The following is a 23,364-nucleotide window of genomic DNA, read 5'->3' as shown; positions in this document are numbered from 1 at the left end:
CAACGTACTTTATTTATCGTCCCTGAGAGGCTGTGCCCAGGGTGTCCCCAAGCAGAAGAGGATGTCACCACGGTGGGGGGTGTCACTGGGGCCGTAGGGAAACACAGGGTGACAGCACATGGTGAGGGGGCACTCGGGTGGGGGGGTTCCCAGGGCTGGGTGATCACATGGGGTGGGGACAGGGGACATCCTTGTGTGTCACCATGCAAGGGAGGACATGTGGGGACTTGGGGTACCGGGGCGCCCCCAAGGCTTCAGAAAAGTCCCTCTCCCCAAGACGTCCCCATGTCCTACCCGCGCTCGCAGATGAGCTCAACGACGCTGTGCTCCATGGGGACGGGGTCGAGGCAGCGGTGGGCAGCGCTGGCGGCCACCTCGTCCAGCAGCCCCTGCACGATGCGCTCATCAGCGGCGAAGCGCCACAGGTAGAGCTGCAGGTAGTGCCCATCCACCTGCACCTGCTGCAGCCCGAAGCGGCCCAGCGTCCGCAGCCGCACGCACTCCAGCAGCGTCTTCAGGCTGATCTTGATGATCCCGGTCAGCACCGATACCTGCGACACGGAGACACACGGCACAGGGATGTGGGGATGCTGGGGATGACCTTCTGCAGCTCCTAGGATGCTCCCACCCTGGTCCCCAGTCTCCAGGAATTCCCTGACTCCTGGCACATGGGATGTGGGTATACAAGCACCTTCAGCTCATATTATTCCAGTGCAGGGAGGTCCCAAATTCCATTAACGTGTACATGGGGTCATCCTTGTTCTGGTGCTACTTCCAAGGACCCCAAGCCTTGACACACAGGACAGTTGGACATGGGCAATGAGGACATCCTTGTCCTGGGGACCCCCTGAACCCCATCAGCAAGGCCATAGGGACACCAGATGAGAAAGTGGGCAGCTTAGGGACCTGAGGACATCTGTCGACACCCCCATGGCCTCACCTTGTTGAACTCAACAGGGCTGAAGATATCAATGCGCTCGGAGAAGAGCTTCTGGATGTTGCTGAGCAGGTGGGTGTCCATGGGGGCACTGGGAATGGTGACACCAGGAGAGTCAGAGACATGGAGATGGGGCCACTGAGATGGGAAACTGGGGATGGGTGGTGGATGTGGGGAAAGTCAGGGAATGCGGGGACAGCCAAGGTGGGACACAAGGGACACGGGTCATCGAGGGCACTGGGAGACCGGGGAAACATAGGGATGGGTTGGGACATGTGGGGATCAGCATGGGACACTGCGACAGCCTGGGGACACAGTGAGAGACATAGGGGTGACCCGGGGGGTGACGCAGGCTGACCTGGGGGTGTAGCTGGGGGCATAGCGCCCCGGTGCCCGCGAGCTGCTGTAGACGGAGAAGGCACGGCGGCTGGAGTCGCTGCTCTGTGCCCGCCGCACACCCTCCTCGAAGAGCTGCCCCACCTGCGGCACCGACCCCTCAGCATCTGTGGCCCCCGGCCCCCAACCACTCCCAGAACACCCAGGGATCACCCCCGCCCAAGCCCTCTTCCCCCCCTCCCCCCCCCCCCAAAATACCCTGTGACCCTCCCAGATCCTTCTGGAGCACCCAGAGGTCCTCAAGGACTACTTGGCAACCTCAGGCATCACCTCCTGCCATTGACCCTCTAGGACAGCTGGGAACTGTGAGAGGATCCCAGGGATCCCTGCAGAGCCCCTCTGAGCGTGTCCTGAAGTCCTCAAAGACTTGACAGAGACCTTAGGCCTCTCTAGCGACCCTCTGAGACAGCTGGGAACTGAGAGAGGACCTCAAGAGATCCCCACAGGGCCACTCTGGGGACCGTCTGGGGGCTTCCTGAAGTCCTCAAGGACGTGATGGGACCTCAGGGCCTCTCCAGAGACATCTGGGACCCCCTGAGGGATGTCAGGCCCCCCCAGCCCGGTGCCACACCAACCTGGAGGTCGATGGCGGTGATGTCCTCGACCACACGCTTCATGACGGCACGCACATTGCGGGGCTCGACGGTGCCGAGCCAGTCGCGCGTCTCTACGCTCTTCCTCAGCATCTGAGCCACGGCGGCGCCCTGGACCTGCACATAGTGGTCGAGCAGCCGCTGCGCCGCCCCCCGCGCCTCGGCACACAGCGCCAGCCCCGGTGTCACCGCGGGGCCTGTGTCCTGCAAGGCAAGGGACGAGGAGACACGTGGAGATGCGCAGGAACAGGCCTGCACCTCCACACACAGCGTTGTCCCCACAGCCTGGGGACATGACAGGACATCCCCTGGGCCACCATCTGGTGTCCTGAGGGCACAGGGACATCAGAGGATACATGGGAGGCTCTCCAGGCCACCCTACCACAGCATCACTGCCATCCTCATATCCTTGGGGACATGGGGACAGGCAGGGACACCCCCTGTGCCTCCATATCCAGGGTGGTCTCATAGGGCCATTCAGGAACCCCCTGGGGCCATTTTGGCACCAATCAGGCCACTTTGGGGAACACGAACAGAAGGAAGTTCCTCGTTCCCCCCTGACATGCCACTGTCCAACTGCCACCTCTTGGGTGGACACAGGGCCACAGAAGAATTTGGGGCCATCTGAAGTCCCACAGAGACATTTGTTACGCCTTTAGGGCCATTTTTGGGCCCTGTTTTGGAGGACACAGACAGAAGGAAGCTCCCCACGGTCCTCACCACTGCATCCTGAACAGGCGCTGGGTCCCAGGGGGTGCAGTGGGAGCCGTTCTGGGGCTGGCCAGGCAGGTTTTGGGACTCACCGGTGGGGGAAACTGCTCGTCAGTCAGTGTGAGGATGTAACCAATAGTGGTGGCCTCATAGTCGAGGCAGAGGCGGGCAAGGAGCAGCAGCAGGGCTGGGGGCGCTGCGGGGGCCCCCTTCTCGGCTGGGCCCTCGGCGAAGCCCCGTGCCGTGCGGCAGAGCCAGCGCACGAAGGCCACCACCAGCCCCTCACGCACTCCTGCCACGCAGAACTCCCCCTGTGCCAAAAACAGGGGGGTTACACCCCAAACCCACCCCCTGGTGGCCCTCAAACTGCCCCTCTGACCCCCAAACCACCCCGTGCCAACCCCACATTGCACCAGGAACCCCAAAAGTGCCCCAGTGCCCCCCAAACCACTCCAAGGATGTTGAGATCGCCCCAGTGACCCAAACTGTCCCACGGGCCCCTAGAACGCCCCATGCCGACATCAAAGCACCCCAGGAACCCTCGAACTGCCCCATGCTGACGTGATTGCCCCAGGGAGCTCCAAACCACCCCAGGGACCTCCAGATCATCTAAGGAATCCCCAAACTGCCCCATGCCAAAACCAGATTGCCCCAGGAACACCAAAACTGCCCCAGGGACTCCCAGACTGCCCTGTGCCAGCCCCAAACCACACTGCAGCGTACCTTGAAGTAGGGCAGGCTGGCGAAGGCAACGTCCTTGGCGGTGAAGAGTTGCACGTAGGCCAGCACGGCCTTGAGCTGGCCCAGCACCGAGGAGGCCAGCGTGGCCAGCAGGTCAGGCAGCCCAGGCCCCTCCTTGCCAGGCGGCCGCGGTGCCGCCAGCGCCTGGCGCACATCCCCCAGGCAGCCCAGGAAGAAGGTCTGGAGCGCTCGCAGGTAGCGGTCGACCCGCTCGCGTGCAGCACGGGCCACCAGCTCAGCAGCCGCCTCGGCGCCAGCAGCTGGCAGGAGCTGGAGGAGTGCACGCAGGCGGCGGTGGAAGCGGTCTAGTGCCCGTACCAGCAGTGACGTGTCACCCAGCCCGCGCTCCAGCGCCAGGCGCCGCTCCAGCAGCGCAAAGTAGCGCCCGGTGAGTGCAGCAGCAAAGGCTTCCAGGCGGCCCTCGCCCACGCCGGGGTGGCCCTCAAAGAGGCTGCGGTACGAGCCCGCCAGCACGCAAAGGTTGCCCACGAAGGCTGAGCTGCCGCGGTCAACGAAGTCGAGGATGTCAGAGGCGGGCGGTGGTGGTGTGGTGGCGGCATTGGTGCCGGAGGTGTTGGCCGAGGGCAGCTCAGCCTCCAGTGTGGCCAGCTCGGCGTCCAGGCGGACACCAGCACGGCTCAGGAACTCCTCGCACAGCTCCGCAGGCGGCACCTCCAGCTGCAGTAGCATCGCCACGCACTCCGCCAGCTCTTTGGGGTCCAATGGGTCCTCCCTGTGGGGCAGGAAAGCAGGGGTTAATAGGGGGCGATGAGTTGAGGAAACAGGGAATAAAAGCCGTCAGTAGGGGCAGGAGTGAACAGTCCCAAACCCCTATTTCCCTATTGTCATCAGTAGGCTCCAAACTGAACACCCCTAAGCCCCTGTTTCCAAGAGTTGCCATCAGTAGGCTTCAGAGTGAACACCCCTCAAGTTGCCCAGAGCTGCTGTCAGGAGGCTCCAGAATGAACAACTCTAAACCGTTGTTCCCCGGAGCTGCCATCAGTAGGCTCTAGAATGAACACACACACACACACAACACCCCTCCTACTCCCGCCCCACAGAGCTGCCATCAATAGGCTCCAGGGTAAACACCCGCAATGTTCCTTAGAACTGCTGTCAGTAGGCTCGAGAGTGAACACCGCCATCAGAAGGATCCAGAGTGAACGCCCCCAGCCCCCCATTCCCTGTAGCCACTCTCAGTAGGCCCCAGAGTGAACGCACCGCAGCTGCGTGCGCAGGCGCTGGGCCAGGTCGGCCATGATGGCGTGGCTCTCGTCCTCGATGGCACGGAAGGAGGGCAGGTGCCGGTAGTGGCGCAACACAGCACGGGCACGGGCGTAGCAACGCAGGGCCCGTGCAGGCTCCCCCCCTGGTGCTGCCCAGTGCCGCAGCCGCCCCGGCACCTCCACCAGCGACTGCAGCTTCCGCAGCAGTGCCTGCACACCTAGGGGTGCATAGGGGGTGAGGGGAGGGATGGGACCCCAATCTGCCCTCCTGGGTCCTGCCCATACCCCAGATCTGCCCCCCACCGCATTATCTGCACCCAAACCTTCAGATCTGCCATGCAAGCATTTCCTCACTCCTCTGGATCTGCCCCGACCCCTAGATCTGCCCCCCTTGGGGCCTCCTCACTCCTTGTATCTGCCCCAACAAGCCAGGTATCACCCCTAGGGCCTCCCAACCTCCAGATCTATCTCCACCCCCCAGATCTGTCACCCCTAGGGTCTCCTTGCCTCCCTAGATTTGCCCCTGACCCCTAGACCTGTCCCAGAGGGTCCCCTCAACCCTGACATCTGCCCTGCAGCCCTCCAGATCTCACCCCCAGGGTGTCCCCCAGCCCACCCCGTACCGGCAAGCTGGGCACCACGGCGGTGCCGGTCCTGGAGTGCCGCACTGACGCGAGCGCTCGAGGTGCTGATAGCGGCCATGTTGGCAGCCAGGTCAGCCATCTCTGCCTCCATGCGCCGGAAGTCGACCTTCATCTTGCGGATCGTGTCTGGGGAGAGGGCAGATACCCCAAGGTCCCTCAGCTGCCCAGGACCCCCACAGGATCTCCCTGGGTCCCTTGGCTGCCTGGGACCCCCTCCCTAGGTCACCTCTTGACACATGGGTCCCTTGGTTGCCCCAGGCACCTGGGACCCCCTTCCAGGATCCCCTTGGACACCTGGAACTCCATCCAGGAACTTTGGGTCCCTCAGTTGCTCAGACTCGCCCCAGATTTTCCTGGATCCCTTGGCTGCCCAAGTTCCCTCCCGGGATCCCCTCAGGACTCCCAGATGCCCAGGTCCCTCAGTGGCATGGGACCCTCCTAGGATCCCCCTGGGTCCCTCGGCTGCCCAGGATCCCCTGCAGGATCTCCCCAAATGCCCCGGATCACCCCAGGACCCCCCAGTTCCTTGGGTCCCTCGGCTGCTTCGGACCCTCCAGGACCCTCCTGGATGCCTGGGGTCCCTTGGCTGCCCAGGATCCCCCCAGTGTCCCCTCACCAGTGGCAGAGATGAACTTGTTGTAGTTCTCGTAGAGCAGTGTCTGCATGTCGCTGTCAAGGGCGCGGATCTCTCGTCCTAGTGCGGCCTCGCGCGCCAGCAGCTGCCCCAGGGGGCACTCACTGCGCACCTGGGGGAGTGGGGGGCAGCAACAGTGGCACAACAGCCCCCCACAAGGCCCTCCACTTATCCACAGGAGTTCCTAATTGCCCCTCCTCGGGTCCTAGCTGCCCCTGAACCCCTAATTGCCCCCCAGGAGCCTGAACGCGCCCCAGTTTCTCCCAGCCCTCCCCACCTGCTCCTGCCTCTCCCCCACAGCTGCTCCCTAGCGCCCCAAGAGCGTCCCTCCAGAGACCCACGCGGCACCTTAGGAAGTTCCTATAGAATGAGGCCTACAGGGCCCCGCAGAGCCGCCTGGGTGGCGCCGCCAGCGCTCTGGGACCCCTCGGCCCCCACGACTGCCCCCGGCCTCGCTCAGGCCCCGCGGCCCCCTGTGCTGCGGGATCGTCCCTGGGGGGTAATTCCGAGGTAAAGGGTGGGGCGGGGCTCCTTAGGGGGGTCCCAGCGCCGCCGCGGGGCCCGAGCTCGCCTTGTTGAGGAACGCCTCGGGGTCGAAGTGGGGGCTGTCGATGTCGGTGGGGTCCGGGGCCGCCTCTGCCGCCGCCTCCGCCGCGCCGGGCCCGTAGTAGCGCTGGAGAGGCCCGTGCGGGCGTCGCCATCCTCCGCCCCCAGCCTCAGGGCTGCCCGCGGCCCCGCTGAGCGGCGCCTCCACCTCCTCCATCGCGCGGCGCTTCCGGGCTCTGCGCTCGCTTCCGGCCCTCCCGTAACGTCACATCCGGCCTCGCCCCGGCGGTCCAACCATACCTGTGAGGTACTTCCGGTCCTTCCCTGGGCAGACGCCTCCGGTCCCTCCGTGTCTCGTCACTTCCGGCGCGGCGCCCGCCGTTGCCGCGGTAACCGGACGCCGGGGCCACCGCCCCCGGCAGTTAACGGCTGCGCTAATTGCCGTGCGGGGATCCTGTCAGCGACCCCGTGACCCTGAGATCGCGTGACCGATCCTGCGATTGATTGTGATCCATCATGTGACCCGCGTGATCCTGTGATTGATCCCACGGTCGATTCTGCGATCCCGTGGTCCACGTGATCCCGCGTTCGATCCTGTGATTGATCCACGTGATCTGGTGATTGATCCTGGGATTGATCTCATGATCCCGTGACCAATCCCGTGATCGATCCCATAACCCCAGCATTGATCCTGGGATTGCTCCTGCAGCGCCGTCGGCTCCTCCTCCATCCGGACCTTCCCAACGGCTCCAACACCAAGGGGCCAAAGTAACCAAATGCAGCTGGGCCTTTTCCAGTCAGCTTTCCCCGGCACCAGTTCCACAGCCCAACGGAGGCATTTGAGAGCGCGAGGAAGGGGGCCGGGAGACCCCATAGTTCTGTAAATCAGACTAGATTCACCCAGAAGGATAACAGAGACAACAGAGCCAGCGTTTACATGGAGCCCTGCTCCTCTCCCACTCCTCATTGCCCCAACTGGAGTGCACCAGGATCTGGACACACCGCTGATCCCATTCCAAAGCAGCGGGATTGCATTCCAGCCCAGGGACACCAGGGTATCAGGGGAGACAGGGGCCAGGCACAAGCTGAGTGGCCACACTGGGATGTACGTCACATTCCTGCTTCCGAATCCCATAAATCAGCATCCAGAACAAACACGTGAGAAAGCACCCCTAATCCATTTTGAGTTAGCAGTTTGGTACAGACAGCAAGACCCGTTTACGGAGCTGGACCTGGGACAGCCCAAGGATGAGGGCGTTTCTAATACAAATTAGGAATTCTGAAGGGAAGCTCCCGGCAGTCGGCAGCGGATTTATTAAACCCGGGACCACCGATATGACTCTGATTGCCACCCACAGCCCGTCAGGAGCTGAGCGCCAAGTGCCAGAACAGGCAGTCACGCGGAAGTGGCCCCTAAACTGGGCCACGAGACGCAGGCGACGAGGTGAGAGATAAAGGTGCGAGTATTTAACAACATCAAAATCATGTTGGATGTGGAAATCCGCTTGGAATGAGGCACACTCAAGGTCTAGAGATGTCGGAGCGTGGAACAGCGGAATGCTGGCTGAAGGGAAAGCAGTTTGGCAAGCACCCAGCAGATCCCAGCCTGCCCCACGCATAGAGCGAGGGAGGCGCCCAGTGAGTCCAGCAGCTGTCCTGGCTTTGTTGGGAAAGCCCACGGAGCACCAGGCTCAGGTCCCCGCTTTGGACACCAGGAAGTAGAGGATGAAGAAAACAATGACCAGTCCCACCGAAACCCAGCACAGCAACTTGCGGTTATCCCTGCCGGAGCGCGCCATGGTGGAGAAACGCTTCACGCTGCCACTCAGCAGGCCTGTCACACTCAGGAAATCTGAATCCTGGAAGGGGAAGAAAGTGAAAACGGAGGCATTATCCACAGATGAGGGTATTCCTGCTTCTGCTCCTGAAACGCTGCAAACCTTCCTCCATGAGAAGCACAACTTCACACTGATCAAGGGCTTCTCCTTTATGGCCATTTGTTATGTCACTCTTTTATTCCAATTCTCGGTTCTCCCAGTTTCCAGGCTGGGCAAACACCCATCCAGACACTCCAATGCTGTCCACACACACTGTTATTGTACTTCCAAGCTGAACTCTCACCACTGGCTCAGCCTATTTCCACACAATTCCCTTTCCTCTCACTTCCACACACTGGCTCTCCAACACACGGCACAGGCAGAAGGGGCTCTCCAAGCACCGGGGTTATGGGATCCCTGTGCTGCATCCCTGCCCTCTCACAGCTCCACTACCCTCTCTGCAGGAATCCGCTGCTCCAGCCTTTCCCCACTGCACTGTGATTTTTCCATCAACCACCAGAGCTTAAGCAGCTGGTTAATCCACAGAGGTTTTGGTTTTACCAGCTGTTGTGTGCTGGGAAGGTGACAGAACCAGGCATGGTACAACCCGAGTGGAGCCAGGGCATCCATGGACATCAGGGAACCCAGAGCCCTGGCAGGCAGCCTGTGTTCCAGATGCTGTGAGCAGCAACCCTGACCAATTTACTCAGCACCAGCCAAAATTGTAGGGGCAGCGAGGAACAGGCCTTTCTCCCAGCATCGGCCACAGGAGGCTGTACTTTCATTCCAGCCGGGAGGTAATTCCGGAGTGCTCTGTCCCACCTCCACCTTCCCAGGTGCCACATGCCAACTGCATCACCCATTCAGACACAGCAGCTGCGCAGTATCCCATGTTTCTGTGCCACTGGAAATGGGCCAAGTCACATTCCCTCATTCCCTAACCACCTGCTGGGATCTACCCGGCTCTGCTGACCAGGAATGGCTCTTTCCATCCCACCGGCACCTTACCATGCCATCCAGGTACCGGTTCTGCTCCTCAGCATCCTTGTCAATATCCAGAGCCAGCTGCACAGGGAGGAAAGGGGTGTTAATGAAATTATGAAATTCCAACCTTGCACGCGCCTACTGCTGCTAAAACTGGGAATGCACCTTAGGAAAGCATGGATGCACCCCAGGAAACGTTTGGTTTCTGAGCGCATTTTGCTGGTTCATGTCCAGCTGCTCACCCACCAGCACCCCAAGTCCCTCTCCTCAGGGCTGGTCCCAATCTGTTCTCTTCCCAGCCTGTGTCTGTGGTTGGGACCGAGGTGCAGGATGCTTACACACAGACCAGTTCTCAAAACCAGTTCCTCTGCCCTTTTATTGCACCTATTATCCAAGGAGCTGTGCGTTGCAACACCCCTCCATGCAGCCTTTTTCTTCCTTTCTGCACCCAAAACTCCTTCCCCGAGTGCCACAAAACCACACCTCCCATGAGGTGATGTCACCAAACCGCCAAAGGGAGGTGGAAATCCATGCAGCAGTCCCTGGTGTTCCACAAGTGACCGTCACCCACTGGATCACCACAACCAGGAGCCAGGAATGCGTAGGAACCCCACTGCGTCACCTCTCCCTCAACCCCCTGTGTGAATGGCCCGGATAAGCGCTTCTGGTTGTTCCCTCGCCATGGTGCCGGCCACTCACCGCCTTTAGCCGGGTGACCTTGTTGGCAAGGCTGTCTGCCATCCGCTTGTTCTCCACATCCAGGAGATCCTCCATGGCACTCGGACACTGGCCTGGGCAAAGAGAACAGACAGAGTTTTACCTGGCCCGGCGCTTGTGTCCCTGCTCACAGTGTGGCGTCCACCTCGCCTGGTTGCTGTCTTTGCCATGATGGCTGTGCCACCGCTCCCTCACACCGTGAACAGCTCCTGAAATCTTTTTGACCAAAACACATCTGATTTGCCCCAAACAGCCGGGATGCGGAGCCTCTCATGCCCTGACGCCACCACGGCCCAGCACAGCTGGAAGAGGAACAGTGGCTCTGTGTCCGGTGGAGTACTGGGGGGAAACCCAGTGAACCAGGGCCCGTCACCTTCGGGTCCCGCTCACCTGTCACTTTGGGGTCCCCCAGCCCCACACTTTGGGGTCCCAGCTGCTCACCTCGGGGATCCCTCACTTTTAGGGTCTCCCAGCCCCTCATTTTGGGGACCTTCAACCTCGCCTTAGGGTCCCCCTCACCTGCCACTTTAGAGACACCAGCCCCTCACTTTGGAGACCCTCACTCCTTACTTTGGGGCCCCTTTCACCCCTCACTTTACGGTACCTCAGCCCTTCACTTTAGGGTCTCCCTCACTTTACGGTCCCGCAGCCCCACCGTTTGGGATCCCCCAGCCCGCCTTCAGGCTCCCCCCGGTCCCCCCTCACCGCTCTCGGCCGCGCCCGCCCGGGCGGAGCCGCGGAGCCACCGCCCCTTCCCGTTCCGCCCGGCGGGGCGCGGGGCCGGCGCGGGGAGGACGGTAACGGGCTGCTCCCGGCGATCCCCGCGGCTCCTCCCGGCTCCGCTTCCCAGCTCTTCTTCCCGGCTCTTCCCACCCTCTTCCCGACTCCTTTCCTGACCCTCTTCCCGGGTCTTCCCAACCCTGCTTCTCGGCTCTTCCTGACACTGTTTCCCGACTTGCTTCCCAGCTCTCTTCCTAACCCACTTCCCAGCTCTTCCCAGCTCTTCCCAGCTCTTCCCAGCTCTGCTTCCCAGCTCTTCCCAACCCTGCTTCCCAGCTCTTCCCAACCCTGCTTCCTGACCCACTTCCCAGCTCTTCTTGTCTCTTCCCAGCTCTTCCTGTCTCTTCCCAACCCTGCTTCCCAGCTCTTCCCAACACCACTTCCTGGCTCTTTCCATCCCGTCTTCCCAGCTGTTCCCATCTCTTCCCAACCCACTTCCTGACTTCCCTCTCAAACCTGCTTCTCAGCTCTCCCTCACCCCACTTCCCAATTTTTCCTGATGCCACTTCCCAGCTCTTCTCAGTGCTGCTTCACCGCTCCTTCCAGGCCCCCTTCCTGGCTCCCAGCCCCTTGGGCTGTGTAGGGCAGAAGGGGGTTCCCTTTAACCCCCAAACTGGGCCCGGCACTTGTCCCGTCTCAGCTGTTCCTAAGGGATGTCCCGTTTCAGCTCCCCAGGGCCACAGGGATGCGCCCACTCGTGGATACAACTCATTTTTCTTGTTTTTTTTTTTCCACCACTGGGAGTTGTTCTCCCGTGTGGCCGTGAAACGTGTCCCTGTGTCTAAACCCCGTCACCCACACATCCGCTGCGTGCAGCTTTCCAAGGAGCACGTTCTCTCTCACAGTGGTGCTGAGCTCTGAGCCCATCTGTCTGTCTGTCCATCCTATGCCGTGATCCGATGTGCTGACCCCCTGGACCAAGACCACCCAGACCAAGACCACGCGGATCAGACCCCTCATCGCCTCCTCCTCTCCTCCACCTGGAAAGGTAGCTCTGCTTCCAGCCAGGAGGATGCTTTCCTCCCCATCTGCTTTCCTCTCCAGCCCTTTTCACTCCCAGGAATGCTTCTGGATGTGTTTATTTGCCTCCTGTGCAGCAGCAGGAATCAGGGCAGCCAGGGAGGAGGAGGAGGAGGAGGCAGGGAGCTATTTTGGGGAGCGGCTGTCATCTGCTCCGTGCTAATCCCTGGCTGGGGAGGGGGGAAGTCTTTCCCAGAGTGCTTTACCAGGAGGGCAGATATTAAACATGGAAAAGCAAAGAGAGGAAGAAGAGGATTAGCATGAGAGAGAGGAACCTGGCTGCTGGTTTTACTGGGGTTGTCCATCTGTTCCGCTTTTACGGATGCAGCAGCGTGAGCAACCTCACGGGGGATTTGGTGCGGTTTTCCTTTCCCCACCCCTTTCTCTCTCTCAGCTCGCTGTGTATTGAGGGCCTTTTGCATTGCTTCGATCTGGGAGCCCTGGAATCCCCCTCCTTCTGGCATCACCTCCAGCTGGAGCTGAGCTGCTGCAATAATGGAGCTGAGGAGCGTGGTAGCCAGCGTGGAAAGCGGGGAGCAGGACACGGTTCTCAGGGTGCTTCAGATCTACAACCGGGAGGTGAGTAAGCACCTTACCTGTGCCTGCCAGTGGCGGAGGCTCTTTGCCAGCCTGGAAGCAGGTTGGCTGTGCTGGGGAATTCCTGTGCCATCCATTCTGGCTCCTCGGAGCACGTCTGCCTGCGCGCTGCTGCCATACACGCTACAGGCTGTTTGGTCGTGCAGATGCTTTATTGCTTGGGGTTTTGCTAGGACGCAGCTGAGCAGCCTCCCTCTGTCTTGGTTCCTTTGTGTGCTGGAAGGAAAGCGTAGAGAAGGGATTTCTATTATTATTATTATTATTATTATTATTATCATCATCATCATTGTTATCATAGTTATCATCGTTCAGATCCCAAGTAAAACCTGGTAGGGAAATAAGCCTCTGTGTGCAGAACAGGTAGGAGGAGCTTTGCGATTAAGGTAAGCTTGGAGGTTACCAACCTGAGCTGCAGATGGAATGGTTGTCGTGATTTGCAAGTAAAAGGCCATTAAAGGCGGCCAGGGGTGGGCTGCTGGAATCTGATACCGGTGCCAGATCTGGAAGCTGACAGTAAGAAGCAATATAGTATATCAAAAAAGAGTGGTTGGGAAGCAGAGATGGAAGCGTTTTTAGCCTTAAAGTGGCAAGAGATTATCTGTGGGGTAAATCCCTTTTGGAATGGGCTCTGATTGTCAGGGGAATTCCCTTCTGAGGGTTTCTGCTGGGTCCTGCAGCTCCCTGTGACTCATTCTGCACCATTTGGGAGTGGGTGGGAATCTGGAGGTAAACCTGTGGATGTTCTGGACGAGGGGGAGCATGTGGCACCTGGCAGCAGCTGGATCTGCGGCTGGGGAGATCCGAGCAAAGGAGGAGCAGGTCCCTGCTGGAGCCGATCCGCACGGTTAAAGGCACCCACAGCAGCTGTGGTGCTGGAGGGACTCGGGGTGCAAACGGAGCTGGATGTGGAGTAGGCCTGAGGCACCAGCCCACAGGGATTTGGGTGGGATTTCTCCAGCCGGAGCCTCTGTCGGTGCATGGAGTGGAAGGAGCGTGTGGGAACGTCAGGTGTTGGCGAGCCTGAATGAAAGAAATGGAGCAATCCAAATAGATTATGAAACCATGGAGAAGCCGAGCAACTGCCTTGCGTTGTCACTGTGAAGACTGACGGTACCATATGTGCTTTTGGGGGATATGTTCTACTTTGCTACTCCATACCCATGCAGTTTTGGATTGCCAGGACAGCTAAAGCAAAAGCACAGGGATGGCAAAAATCCAGGAGTGAGGTGACAGGAGCCCACAAAGAGCACTGAGCCACCGGTTCATCCTGCTGTGATGCCACAGCCTGCGCTGAGGGGCCCTCGTGCAGCACCGGAGCAGCACGGCTCTCCAGCCTCTTCCACAGAGGCTTCTCCAGCGATGCCTCAACATCGCTGCATCTGTCACAGCTTGCCAAAGACCAAAGCCATGCCTGGGATCCTGGTGACTAGGACACGGTTACCATACAAACTGCATCGTCTGTGTTTAAATGGAGAGGGACTGGCAGTGGATGGTAGGGGAGGTGGTGGTTGCAGAGTGGGTGAGTTGGGAGCATCTCCAGTCTCCAAAAGCTCAGCATGGACCATTTGGGCTTTGCTGGGCAAGGAATTGGGTGGAATTAGACAGCTGAACAGCTTGTAGGGTGGCAAACACCACAGGAGATCTTAATCTATATTGATTCAGCTGCTTCTGTACGTATGTTTTATATGCTTTAAATGCTTTCGTTCTCCAAGCTTGGACCAAACGCTCTCCTGGGGTAAAGGAGGATCAAATCCTTAACTGGGAGTGGCTGTGTTGCACCAGGGTGCCTGCGATCGATCTCCCGTGCAGGCTAGTTCGCTGCCAGGAAAGAGTCTGTCCATGGAAGGGCAGCCAGAGCAGGGAGGGACATGGAAATGCTTCCCACGAATGCGAAGCCAGAGCCACCATTTGTTAAGGAACTGGACAGGGTGGAGGTGTAGAATCAGGTCCTCAATGCAAATGACCTGGAAAACCACAAGGACCTGTTGGCCAGTAACAAGGAGTCAGTGCTTTGTGGTCAGGAATGGGGATGGTAAATACCAAGGGGAGAAATGTGTAGGCACAGCCTGGAGGTGTTACGGAGCAAAGAAATTCCCAAGTGTTACGGGACATTGGGATTAGGGCAAACACCCACTTTACCACTGCTATGTTTGAATGGAAGTCTGTCCGTCAGGTGGGCACGGCTTCGGCTGGTGACATTCAGCCTCATCTGCGGAGCTGTCGGGAGAGGGCAATGGGCAATATTCACCATGGGTGTTTGTCAGGGAAGAGAGAGGAACGGGGCCTGTGGAGCAGTGGGGCTTGGTCGAGGGAAGCGCCTCAGCCCTGGCAGCACCAGCTGTCTCCGTGCCTTTCCAAGTGGATTCATTCCCCCTGGTTGTGGCGCAGGCAGCTGGAGTGCCAAGGTAGGAATGGTGTGGGAAGGAAAAGGCGAGGCTGAAGTGACCACCCCAATAGCAGGGAAGTTTTTCTTTTGTCTTGTGCCTCAGGAGCCTGCGCTGCCCAGGTATCACAGACCTCTCCAACCACATCAGCACTCTTGCCGTGCTGATTCCCTCCGGGTGGGACCGTTCTGAGGAGGGGGGCTTGTTTGCAGTGTATTTTTGGACCTGCCGCTTCCCAGCCAAGCACTCCGCCTCTGGCTGGGGGACAAGATTTATGGATTTTTAACCCACTACTTTTCTGATTCGTTTTGTTTTGCACCCCTAGAAATCTCAGTGCTTCACCTTTGATGATGAAGAGCGGGAAGAGCGGAAGGTAGGCGTCCTCTTTGCTCTCTTCTTCTCGTGGGGTGTGTAAATCTGCTGCTGTGTTGTGCTTGCATCCAGTGGGGCTTGGCAGTGACAGGTCCTGCGGGGAAGAAGTGTGTCCGTTTCCATTAACTTGGCCAGGGAACGGTGCGCTCGGGGTGTCTGGCTCTGGTTTTGCCACCAACAGTTGGTGCTTGAGGATAAAGATCAGCACCCTTCCAGCGTTAGCAGCCCCTTGGGTTCTGTGATGGATACAGTCTCCACCACAGGGTATAACAGTGGGATCCTTGGTGTTTGAGTCTGCTGGGCAAGGACCACGCCAGCGGGCAAGTCTACAGAGGAAGCCTGTGTCCCTGCCCATGGCAGGGGGGTTGGAACTAGATGATCTTTAAGGTCGCTTCCAACCTAAACAATACTATGATTCTAATCCCGGCCAGCCAGAGGCTTGGGATACTTATGGCTGTGCCTGTCGCTCCCTGTCACCTCATATGGAAGGAGCAGGGAAATGCCTTTTGCTTTATCACTTCCCCAGGGTGTGATTGTGGGGATACTTCATCACAGAATCGTGGAATGGTTTGGGTTAGAAGGGACCTTAAAGCCTATCCAGTTCCCACCCCCCTGCCATGTGCAGCACGGGACAGGGTGGTAGGAAGCGCTCTGACATGTTACTTCATGAGTGTTCCTTGTTTCCAACCGCACAGAAAATGGCCCAGCTGCTGATCAAATTCCTGGAGAGGGAGCTCCAGCCGTCCTGCCGGGTGACGTGTCTGGAGAGCATCCGCATCCTGTCCCGGGACAAACACTGCCTCGACCCGTTCACCACCAAGGAAGGTCTGAAGACCCTCTCCAGGCATGCCGGCATTGACTACTCGGAGGAGCTCATCCGGGAGGTGCCAGACTTGGATGTCATCCTGGAATCTCTCAAATGCCTCTGCAACGTTGTCTTCAGCAGCTCCAGGGCGCAGGAGCTGACGGCGGAAGCCCGGCTGGTGGTGGGGCTGGCCAAGCGCATCAAACTGTACAACGAGGGGAGCCTTCCTCATGAGGTCAAGTTCTTTGACCTGCGCCTGCTGTTCCTGCTGACAGCGCTGAGGGTGGACATCCGGCAGCAGCTCGCCCAGGAGCTCCGGGGCATCAGCCTGATGACGGACACATTGGAGCTGACCCTGGGCGTGAAGTGGATGGACCCCTATGAAGTTGCCACTGAGGAGGGACCTCTCCCACCTTTGCCTCGGCAGGAGACGGAGCGAGCCATGGAGATCCTGAAAGTGCTCTTCAATATCACCTTTGATTCCAGCAAGAGGGAGGTGGATGAGGTAAGCTCTGTGTGTGTCCCAAAATGTGGCATCCGCTTGTCTCCAGGCTGTGCTTTGACTACTGGCTTTTCCTCTGGTTCCTGGTGTTCTGTACTGGCCCTCCTGCAGCCCCAGGTACGCGTAAGGGGATCAGAAACTTGTGTGTCCTGACCTTCCTCCCCAGAGCGCTGCCTCTGTCCGGCGCATTCTTAAACCTTAAGGCTTTTAGAGCATTAAAGTTTAAAAGTTGGGTATTTTCCCTTCTAACAATGTGATTCATTGTGCAAGTGGGAGAGCAGAGCCTCCAAGTAATGCTAGAATCCTGGAATGGTTTGGGTTGGAAGGGACCTCCAAGCCCATCCAGTCCCAATCCCTGCCATGGGCAGCACCTCCCACTGGATCAGGGGCTCCAAGCCCCATCCAACCTGGCCTGGAACCCCTCCAGGGATGGGGCAGCCACCACTGCTCTGGGCAACCTGGGCCAGGGCCTCCCCACCCCCACAGCAAAATTTCTGCCTAAGATGTTATCTCAATCTCCCCTCTTTCAGCTCCAAATCGTTCCCCTCGTCCTACCCCTGCCCTCCCTGATCAAGAGCCCCTCCCCAGCTTTCCTGGAGCCTCTTTCAATCCTGGAAGGTAACTCACTTCTGAGTGTGGCCTGTCAGTCCTTCAACTGGACAAGGCCAGAGGGTGGTGGGATGGTGAACATCTACAGCTTATCCATGGGCCGGTTCTGGGGCTTCTTCCAGCCCCTGACTCAGTGCTGTAGAGTGAGGGGAAGTTATCAGGTGGCAGGAAGGCTGTAGATTGACTTCTAGAGTGTAATGGGGAGGCTGCTTCCACTGGAACACCCACTGGAGGGTGGGACATGCTGGAGGCTGCTGGGGCAGTGGGCTCTAGGATGCGCGGGGTCCCCTTTCCTGATAGAGGCTTTTGCTCTCTCTTCTGGTGCCAGGAAGACGCTGCGCTGTACCGGCACCTGGGCGCCCTTCTGCGCCACTGCCTGATGATCTCTGCTGACGGAGAGGACAGGACGGAGGAGTTCCACAGGTCTCTGTCGGGTAACAGGGTCACAAGCCCCAGCAGAATCTCCCCAGGGCAGATCCTGCCCAGCCTCGGCACTGACAGCCTTGGCTTGTTTGCCGATGGCCAACTCGCTGCTGGCAAGCCGGGTTCTGGTTTGGCCCTGGTGCTGCTGGAGCTCCAGAATGGCCCTGCCCTTGGCAGTCGTGTCATGTGCACGGGTGCTGCAGCCTTCTGATCTGTAGGAGGAGACGTTGGCTCTGAGCCTGCCCGAGCCCAGGGGTCCCATTCAATACCCTTCAATATTGATCTTTGGTATTAATCTTCAATATTGATATCGGGCCTTTGCAGCAGTGCCACCCACATCAGTGCACTGCTTGCCAGAGCAGATGTTTGGTGCTTTAATTAGAGAGTCCTTAATTAACTGTGTCTCTTGATGAGAAATTGTCAGTGTGACACTGCTGAGCTTAGGTGGCCACGAGGTGTCAGCTTTGGGCAGGGACATTGTCCTGTCCCCAGGAATACCCCAAGATCCTTGGTTTCTCAGTTGTCACTGAAATCTCTTCAGACTCACAAAAAATAGTTCAGCCACCCAAAAAGCAGTTTAATTTATTCCCTTTTAGTAGTGTGAGGAGCTTGGGATGCAGCCCAAAGGCAGCTTGGATCTTGGGCTCTTTGCACTCCTGGAAGTTCATAGAATCATGGAATGATTTGGGTTGAAAGGGACCTCAAAGTCCATCCAGTCCCACCCCCTGCCATGGGCAGGGACACCTCCCACTGGATCAGGGGCTCCAAGCCCCATCCAACCTGGCCTTGAACCCCTCCAGGGATGGGGCAGCCACCACTGCTCTGGGCAACCTGGGCCAGGGCCTCCCCACCTGAACAGTGAAGAATTTCTTTCTAATGTCTAATCTAAATATTCCCCTCATCCTGTCCATGCCCTCCCTGATCCAGAGCCCCTCCCCAGCTTTCCTTGGGCCCCTTTCAGCACTGGAAGCTGCTCTATGATCTCCCTGGAGCCTTCCCTTCTCCAGGCTGAACAACCCCAACTCTGCCAGCCTGGCCTCATATGGGAGGTGCTCCAGCCCTCGCATCATCTCCTTGGCCTCCTCCACATGCTGATAATGAACCTTTATTTCTGGGTGGATGAAGAACCTCTGTGAGCAGAGATCCCTGAGGCTGTATTCTCTTCTCTTTAGTCACACGGTGAACCTCCTGGGCAACCTGCCCCTGAAGTGTCTGGATGTCCTCCTGACCCCGAAAGTCCAGCCAGGCTCACTCGAGTACATGGGTGTCAACATGGATGCAGTCAGCATCCTCCTGGATTTCCTGGAGCGACGCCTCGACAGGGTGAGTCAAGAGGCTGCTGTGTGAGGTCGTCACCACTCATTTTCGCAAGCTCACTGGGTGAGTGGAGTTCCGCTCAACTCAGCAGCAATGCAGTGGGATCTTTGCATTATTGCCAAGCTGGCCATGCTTTTCAGTCTCTGGAGTGATTCCAAAGGGCCTCCAAATCTTACCACTGTGCTTCTCCACTCCAGATGCCCCACACAACTCTTTCAAGCACTGCTGTGGCTCAGAATGGGACTTGGAATGCCATTTGGAGTGCTAAAGTGCTGGAATTCTTGTAGCAGGGGCTGGATGGTGTTCATGTTTCCCTGCCCATACTCCTGTTCTCCATTCATGCTTCGTGTGACTAACGAGGTGTTCGTTTGTGGTGCTCCTGCAGGGACATAAGCTGAAGGAGAGTTTGACCCCTGTGCTGAACCTGCTGACCGAGAGTGCCCGTGTCCACCGCCAGACAAGGAAGTTCCTGAAGGCCAAGGTATGCTGTGGGCCAGGCAGAAGTGGGATGGTGCCATACAGAGGAGACGGGAGCATAGCAAACCTCCAACCAGACCTCCTCTGTCCCTGCTGGGTTCTGACATACAGCAGGTGAGGCTGTTAGTGCCCACCATGGTTTTCCACATGCTCTGTGGATTTATTGGTTTTCATAGAATCGTAGAATTGTGGAATGGTTTGGGTTGGAAGGGACCTCCAAGCCCATCCAGTCCCACCCCCTGCCATGTGCAGGGACACCTCCCACTGGACCAGAGGCTCCAAGCTGCATCCAACCTGGCCTTGGACACCTCCAGGGATGAGGCAGCCACCACTGCTCTGGGCAACTCGTTCCTGTTCCTATTTCTGTTTTAGCTGATTTGTAGGCCACCTCTCTGCGTTCCCCTGTCTGACCTGCCGCTGCTGTTCCTGCTCCACTGACTGCCCTCACTGTGGCCCTGTAGGTGCTGCCGCCGCTTCGGGATGTCAGGAATCGTCCGGAGGTGGGGAACTCGCTGAGGAACAAGCTGGTGCGCTTGATGACACACATCGACACTGATGTGAAGCACTGCGCGGCAGAGTTCCTCTTTGTGCTCTGCAAGGAGAGTGGTGAGCTGCAGTGGCTCCTTGCGCTTTCGGGATGGGGAATCCCATTTGGAGTGTGGCCTCCGAGCAGGCTGGAGAGCATGGAGTGGGTGACCCTTGGCAGCCAACAGAAATTCCTGCCTCCCCTTGGGCTGCATACATTGAGAAGGGAAAAGCAGAGAGCATCCAGGTGCTCTGTGGGAAGGAGTCACCATGTCTTCTCTGGAGAGAGTGAAAAGCTCTGCTAGGACACCCCATCACCCGCAGGCGGCCTGGCCTGCATGCAGACCACGTCCCAGGGTGTTGGTCCCACCCTTCCTGGTCTGTAGTGCTGGGGCCTCGCGCCCTGCCACAGAGGTCAAAGAGACGTCGGCATTCTGGGTCTCCGTGTCCTTGCATCGACGTCGCTGTCGGACACCTGGGGGCAGATGGCGGGGAAGCACAGGGTGGTCTCCCTCCCCTCTCTGGCAGTGTCGCGCTTTGTGAAGTACACGGGGTATGGGAACGCGGCTGGGCTCCTGGCAGCACGAGGCCTCATGGCTGGTGGCCGTGAAGAGGGAGAGTACTCGGAAGATGAGGACACAGACACTGAGGAGTACAAGGAGGCAAAGCCCAAGTAAAGAAATCTGCTCCACTCTTCCTACACCTTCTTCCTGCTCCTGCTCTGTCCCTTTCTTTTCTCTGCCCCACCATCTCCCTCGTCCTGCTTTTCCACACACCCATTTCCTTCCGCATCACCCAGCAGTTCCACCCTCTCTCCCTGGTCCTTGTGGCTCTGTGGCCGAGCTGCTCGTGCTGTGGGTGGATGCTGAGGCTCTGGAGCGAGGAGGGTCCTTTCTGCCCATTCTGCTGCAGAGCTTTCATGCTGTGCATGCCACAGCATCTCTCTTCAATCCCTATCTCCCACTCCTTCGGCATCTGCACATCCCAGTCCAGTGTCTTGCTCTTCCTGCGTGCTGGGATGGGGGTGAGGGTGGTGCCTGCTCACAGCAGGGCTGGACGTGGTCCTCTCCACCTCCTGAGCCCTGTGCTACTCAGGGGGAGCAGAGCTGGGTTTTTCCTTGTCCTGTTGTGCTTTTCCTGCTCACGGGCAGTGGTGACTGCGGGTGAAGAGTGGGCAGGGAGTGCTCCAGGACTCTGCTCCAGGCTCTGTACTTCCCAGCATCCTGTTCCGTGTGTCCCATGGATTGGGTTTGGGTATTTTCTGTGTCAGCTTTTTGCCTCCTGACTTGAGGAGAGGGAAGAACTGGCCACCTGGCTTATAGCTTGGTGGGATTGGCAGGATGGGGATGCTCCCCACGGCAGAGGGAAGGGAGGGATTGGTGAGGGCCAATGCCTATGCATCAGACGTACAGGAGTTTGGAAGCACCATGTTGCACTGTGGTAGAACATGGAGGTTATGAGACAAGCAGCACTGACCACCAGCCCTGCCTGGAGGCATGGAAGGGTTTTAAATGCTTTTTTCTCCCTCCTCTGCTTCACCTCCCTTTGTTCTTCTTGCAGCATTAACCCCGTGACAGGACGCATTGAGGAGAAACTGCCCAACCCCATGGAAGGGATGACAGAAGAGCAGAAGGAGTACGAAGCCATGAAGTTAGTCAACATGTTTGACAAGTTGTCCAGGTACTGGAAACCTGTGTTTGTCCCTGTCAGCACAAGCGCTTCCAGTTCAGACCTTTTCTTGAGCACATTCCCGAGGCCACTGCCAACTGAAGGGATGTGAGGGAGAGCCGGGGAGACACGTGTGGAAGGATTTCTATGAGCCAGGCTCTGTTAGGAGCAGGGAAGGCTCTCTGAGCCCCCCCCACCAGCTTTGGCATGATGGCACACTGCAAAATTCCTCTCCTCTGTGTTCCCAAGCACCTCCCGCCTCTCCAGGTTTAGGCAGTGCTTGGGAAGAATGGCACCGCTCTCCCAGCTGCTTGTTGGGAAGCAGCGCTTTGGGGCAGGTGGCAGCCAGCTCCACCAGTCCTTTTCCCTGTGGGAGTCATTTCTCCAGTCACCTCTCGTCTGCTGTGAAAAGTGGCCACAGAGCAGCACAGGCTCTGCCAGTGGAGTTGAGCATCCCACGGGAGAGGGAGAAGGGCAGCACGGTTCCTGCAGGTAGGGAGAGGAACGCTGATGCCAGCGCTGGTTTTCATCTGGAATTCCTGAACACTGAGAACAGGGCCACAAACCTGAGCCTATTCTAGGAAACATGAGAACGGATAGTGCTTCCAGCCACCACCTCAGAGTGCTGGAGGCTTTGAGGCTACTGCTGCCCCTGCTTCTAAAATGGGGTTCTTGGTGGTGGCCGGGGTGGTTTGTGGCTCCCTCAAGCCACGCATCCCTGCAACCTTGTGTTTCCTTCCCTGTTCCTCCCTGGCTGCAGAGAGCAGGTGATACAGCCCATGGGCATCACACCGAGCGGCAACCTGGCCCCCATGGAGAACGCCATCCGCGACATGGCAGACGATCGGTCATCCTCCGACTCCGACCTGGGCCTGGACTGATCCCGACCTCTTGCCCTGGCCTTGGAGAGCTGGGGAGCCTCTGTCCCCTCTCCCTCCGGAACTGACGCTGCACCCAGAGGCTCGTACTGGGCCAGAACCCTCCCTGTGGGATCTGGATCCAGCCTGGACCCCTCGCAGGCCACAAGGAACACCTTCTGCCTGCTTCCCAGTTCCATAACCACCTCTCCTTCCAGAGCGCCTTCATGGCCTGGCTCCACCTTGGTCTCCTCTTGGCAGCCTTGAGGATTTCACACTCCACGTTGCTTCCAGGACTTCCCAGTAGGATTTTGGTTTTAAATAGGTGATGTTTGGGCAGAAGAGGGGACGGGAGGATCTCTGTCACACCATCCCAGGCCTGCATAGCATCTCGTGTGTGTGCGGCTGCTCGGCAGCACATGCGCCGCTGTGCCTGGCTGTGGGGAAGCTGTTCCCGGGAAGGTAAGGGCTGCAGGAGATGGGCGAGCGGTTGTTCACGGCGGCTTTGGGAGCGGTGTTGGTGCAGTGCAGCAGGAGGCAGCTGTACGCGTGCTCTGCATGGCTGTGAGCACGATGGCTGTGCAGAACTGGGAGCGTGCAGACCTGGGAGCGTGTCTGAGGCAGAGGGAGCAGCGGGATGGGTGCTGTGGGCCGTGAACAGAGCCTTTGTGGGGAGCTTCCGGCATTCCCATTGGCCACTGGAGGGAAATGTGAAGGTCTCGATGTCCCTGTGACCACAGAGTTTAGCTTCTGCCTTCAGCCTTGCCCCAGCTCTGCACTTTCTGAAGGAAAGGGCAGAGCCCGCGCTCCGCCTGCCGCCTCCACCCCTGCCTTCCCCACTGCCTCTCGCACCAGGCGCTGGCGTTGCTCCCACCCTTCGCTATGGCTTAGATCAGGCTTTGGTTCTGGTTTTTTTTTCATTTTAAGGAAGAGTGTTTTAAAGGAAATGGTCCGGTTTGTCTCCTGTAGCAGTGCTCCAACTGTCCTGTCGCGAGTAGGAATGCAAGCGATGCTAGAATAAAGACAACCTGACATCGGGCGCATGGTGGTTATTCCTCTCACGCGATGGCTCGGGACGAGCG

The 23,364-nt window shown here is 58.6% G+C and overlaps 3 protein-coding genes across 3 annotated transcripts; 1 reads left to right on the top strand and 2 right to left on the bottom strand.

The window, feature by feature from the left end:
- Positions 1–9: 9 nt before the first annotated feature.
- On the bottom strand, positions 10–7,951 carry VPS51 (VPS51 subunit of GARP complex). The gene is made up of 10 exons (XM_054067789.1): positions 6,454–7,951; positions 5,865–5,994; positions 5,228–5,374; positions 4,600–4,822; positions 3,361–4,111; positions 2,730–2,948; positions 1,909–2,130; positions 1,296–1,417; positions 941–1,028; positions 10–551 (listed from the first exon to the last, which is right to left on the bottom strand). Exons 1-10 carry the CDS (start codon positions 6,643–6,645, stop codon positions 291–293), a joined length of 2,355 nt encoding a protein of 784 aa, XP_053923764.1. The 5' UTR covers positions 6,646–7,951; the 3' UTR covers positions 10–290.
- A 22-nt stretch (positions 7,952–7,973) lies between these two features.
- Positions 7,974–11,577, bottom strand: BET1L (Bet1 golgi vesicular membrane trafficking protein like). The gene is made up of 4 exons (XM_054067791.1): positions 10,652–11,577; positions 9,929–10,020; positions 9,254–9,310; positions 7,974–8,287 (listed from the first exon to the last, which is right to left on the bottom strand). Exons 1-4 carry the CDS (start codon positions 11,121–11,123, stop codon positions 8,120–8,122), a joined length of 789 nt encoding a protein of 262 aa, XP_053923766.1. The 5' UTR covers positions 11,124–11,577; the 3' UTR covers positions 7,974–8,119.
- RIC8A (RIC8 guanine nucleotide exchange factor A) lies at positions 11,575–23,338 on the top strand. The gene is made up of 11 exons (XM_009558564.2): positions 11,575–11,714; positions 12,141–12,325; positions 15,053–15,100; positions 15,795–16,409; positions 17,344–17,438; positions 18,611–18,761; positions 19,141–19,236; positions 19,694–19,838; positions 20,286–20,430; positions 21,318–21,437; positions 22,186–23,338. The coding sequence occupies exons 2-11, from the start codon at positions 12,242–12,244 to the stop codon at positions 22,304–22,306; spliced, it is 1,620 nt and encodes a 539-aa protein (XP_009556859.2). The 5' UTR covers positions 11,575–11,714; positions 12,141–12,241; the 3' UTR covers positions 22,307–23,338.
- The last annotated feature ends 26 nt before the right edge of the window (positions 23,339–23,364 follow it).

This window comes from Cuculus canorus, chromosome 5 (genome assembly GCF_017976375.1).
Source record: "Cuculus canorus isolate bCucCan1 chromosome 5, bCucCan1.pri, whole genome shotgun sequence".
In the NCBI taxonomy this organism is placed as follows: domain Eukaryota; kingdom Metazoa; phylum Chordata; class Aves; order Cuculiformes; family Cuculidae; genus Cuculus; species Cuculus canorus.
Note: the sequence above shows the minus strand (reverse complement) of the source record. Positions and strands in the feature narration are given on the sequence as shown.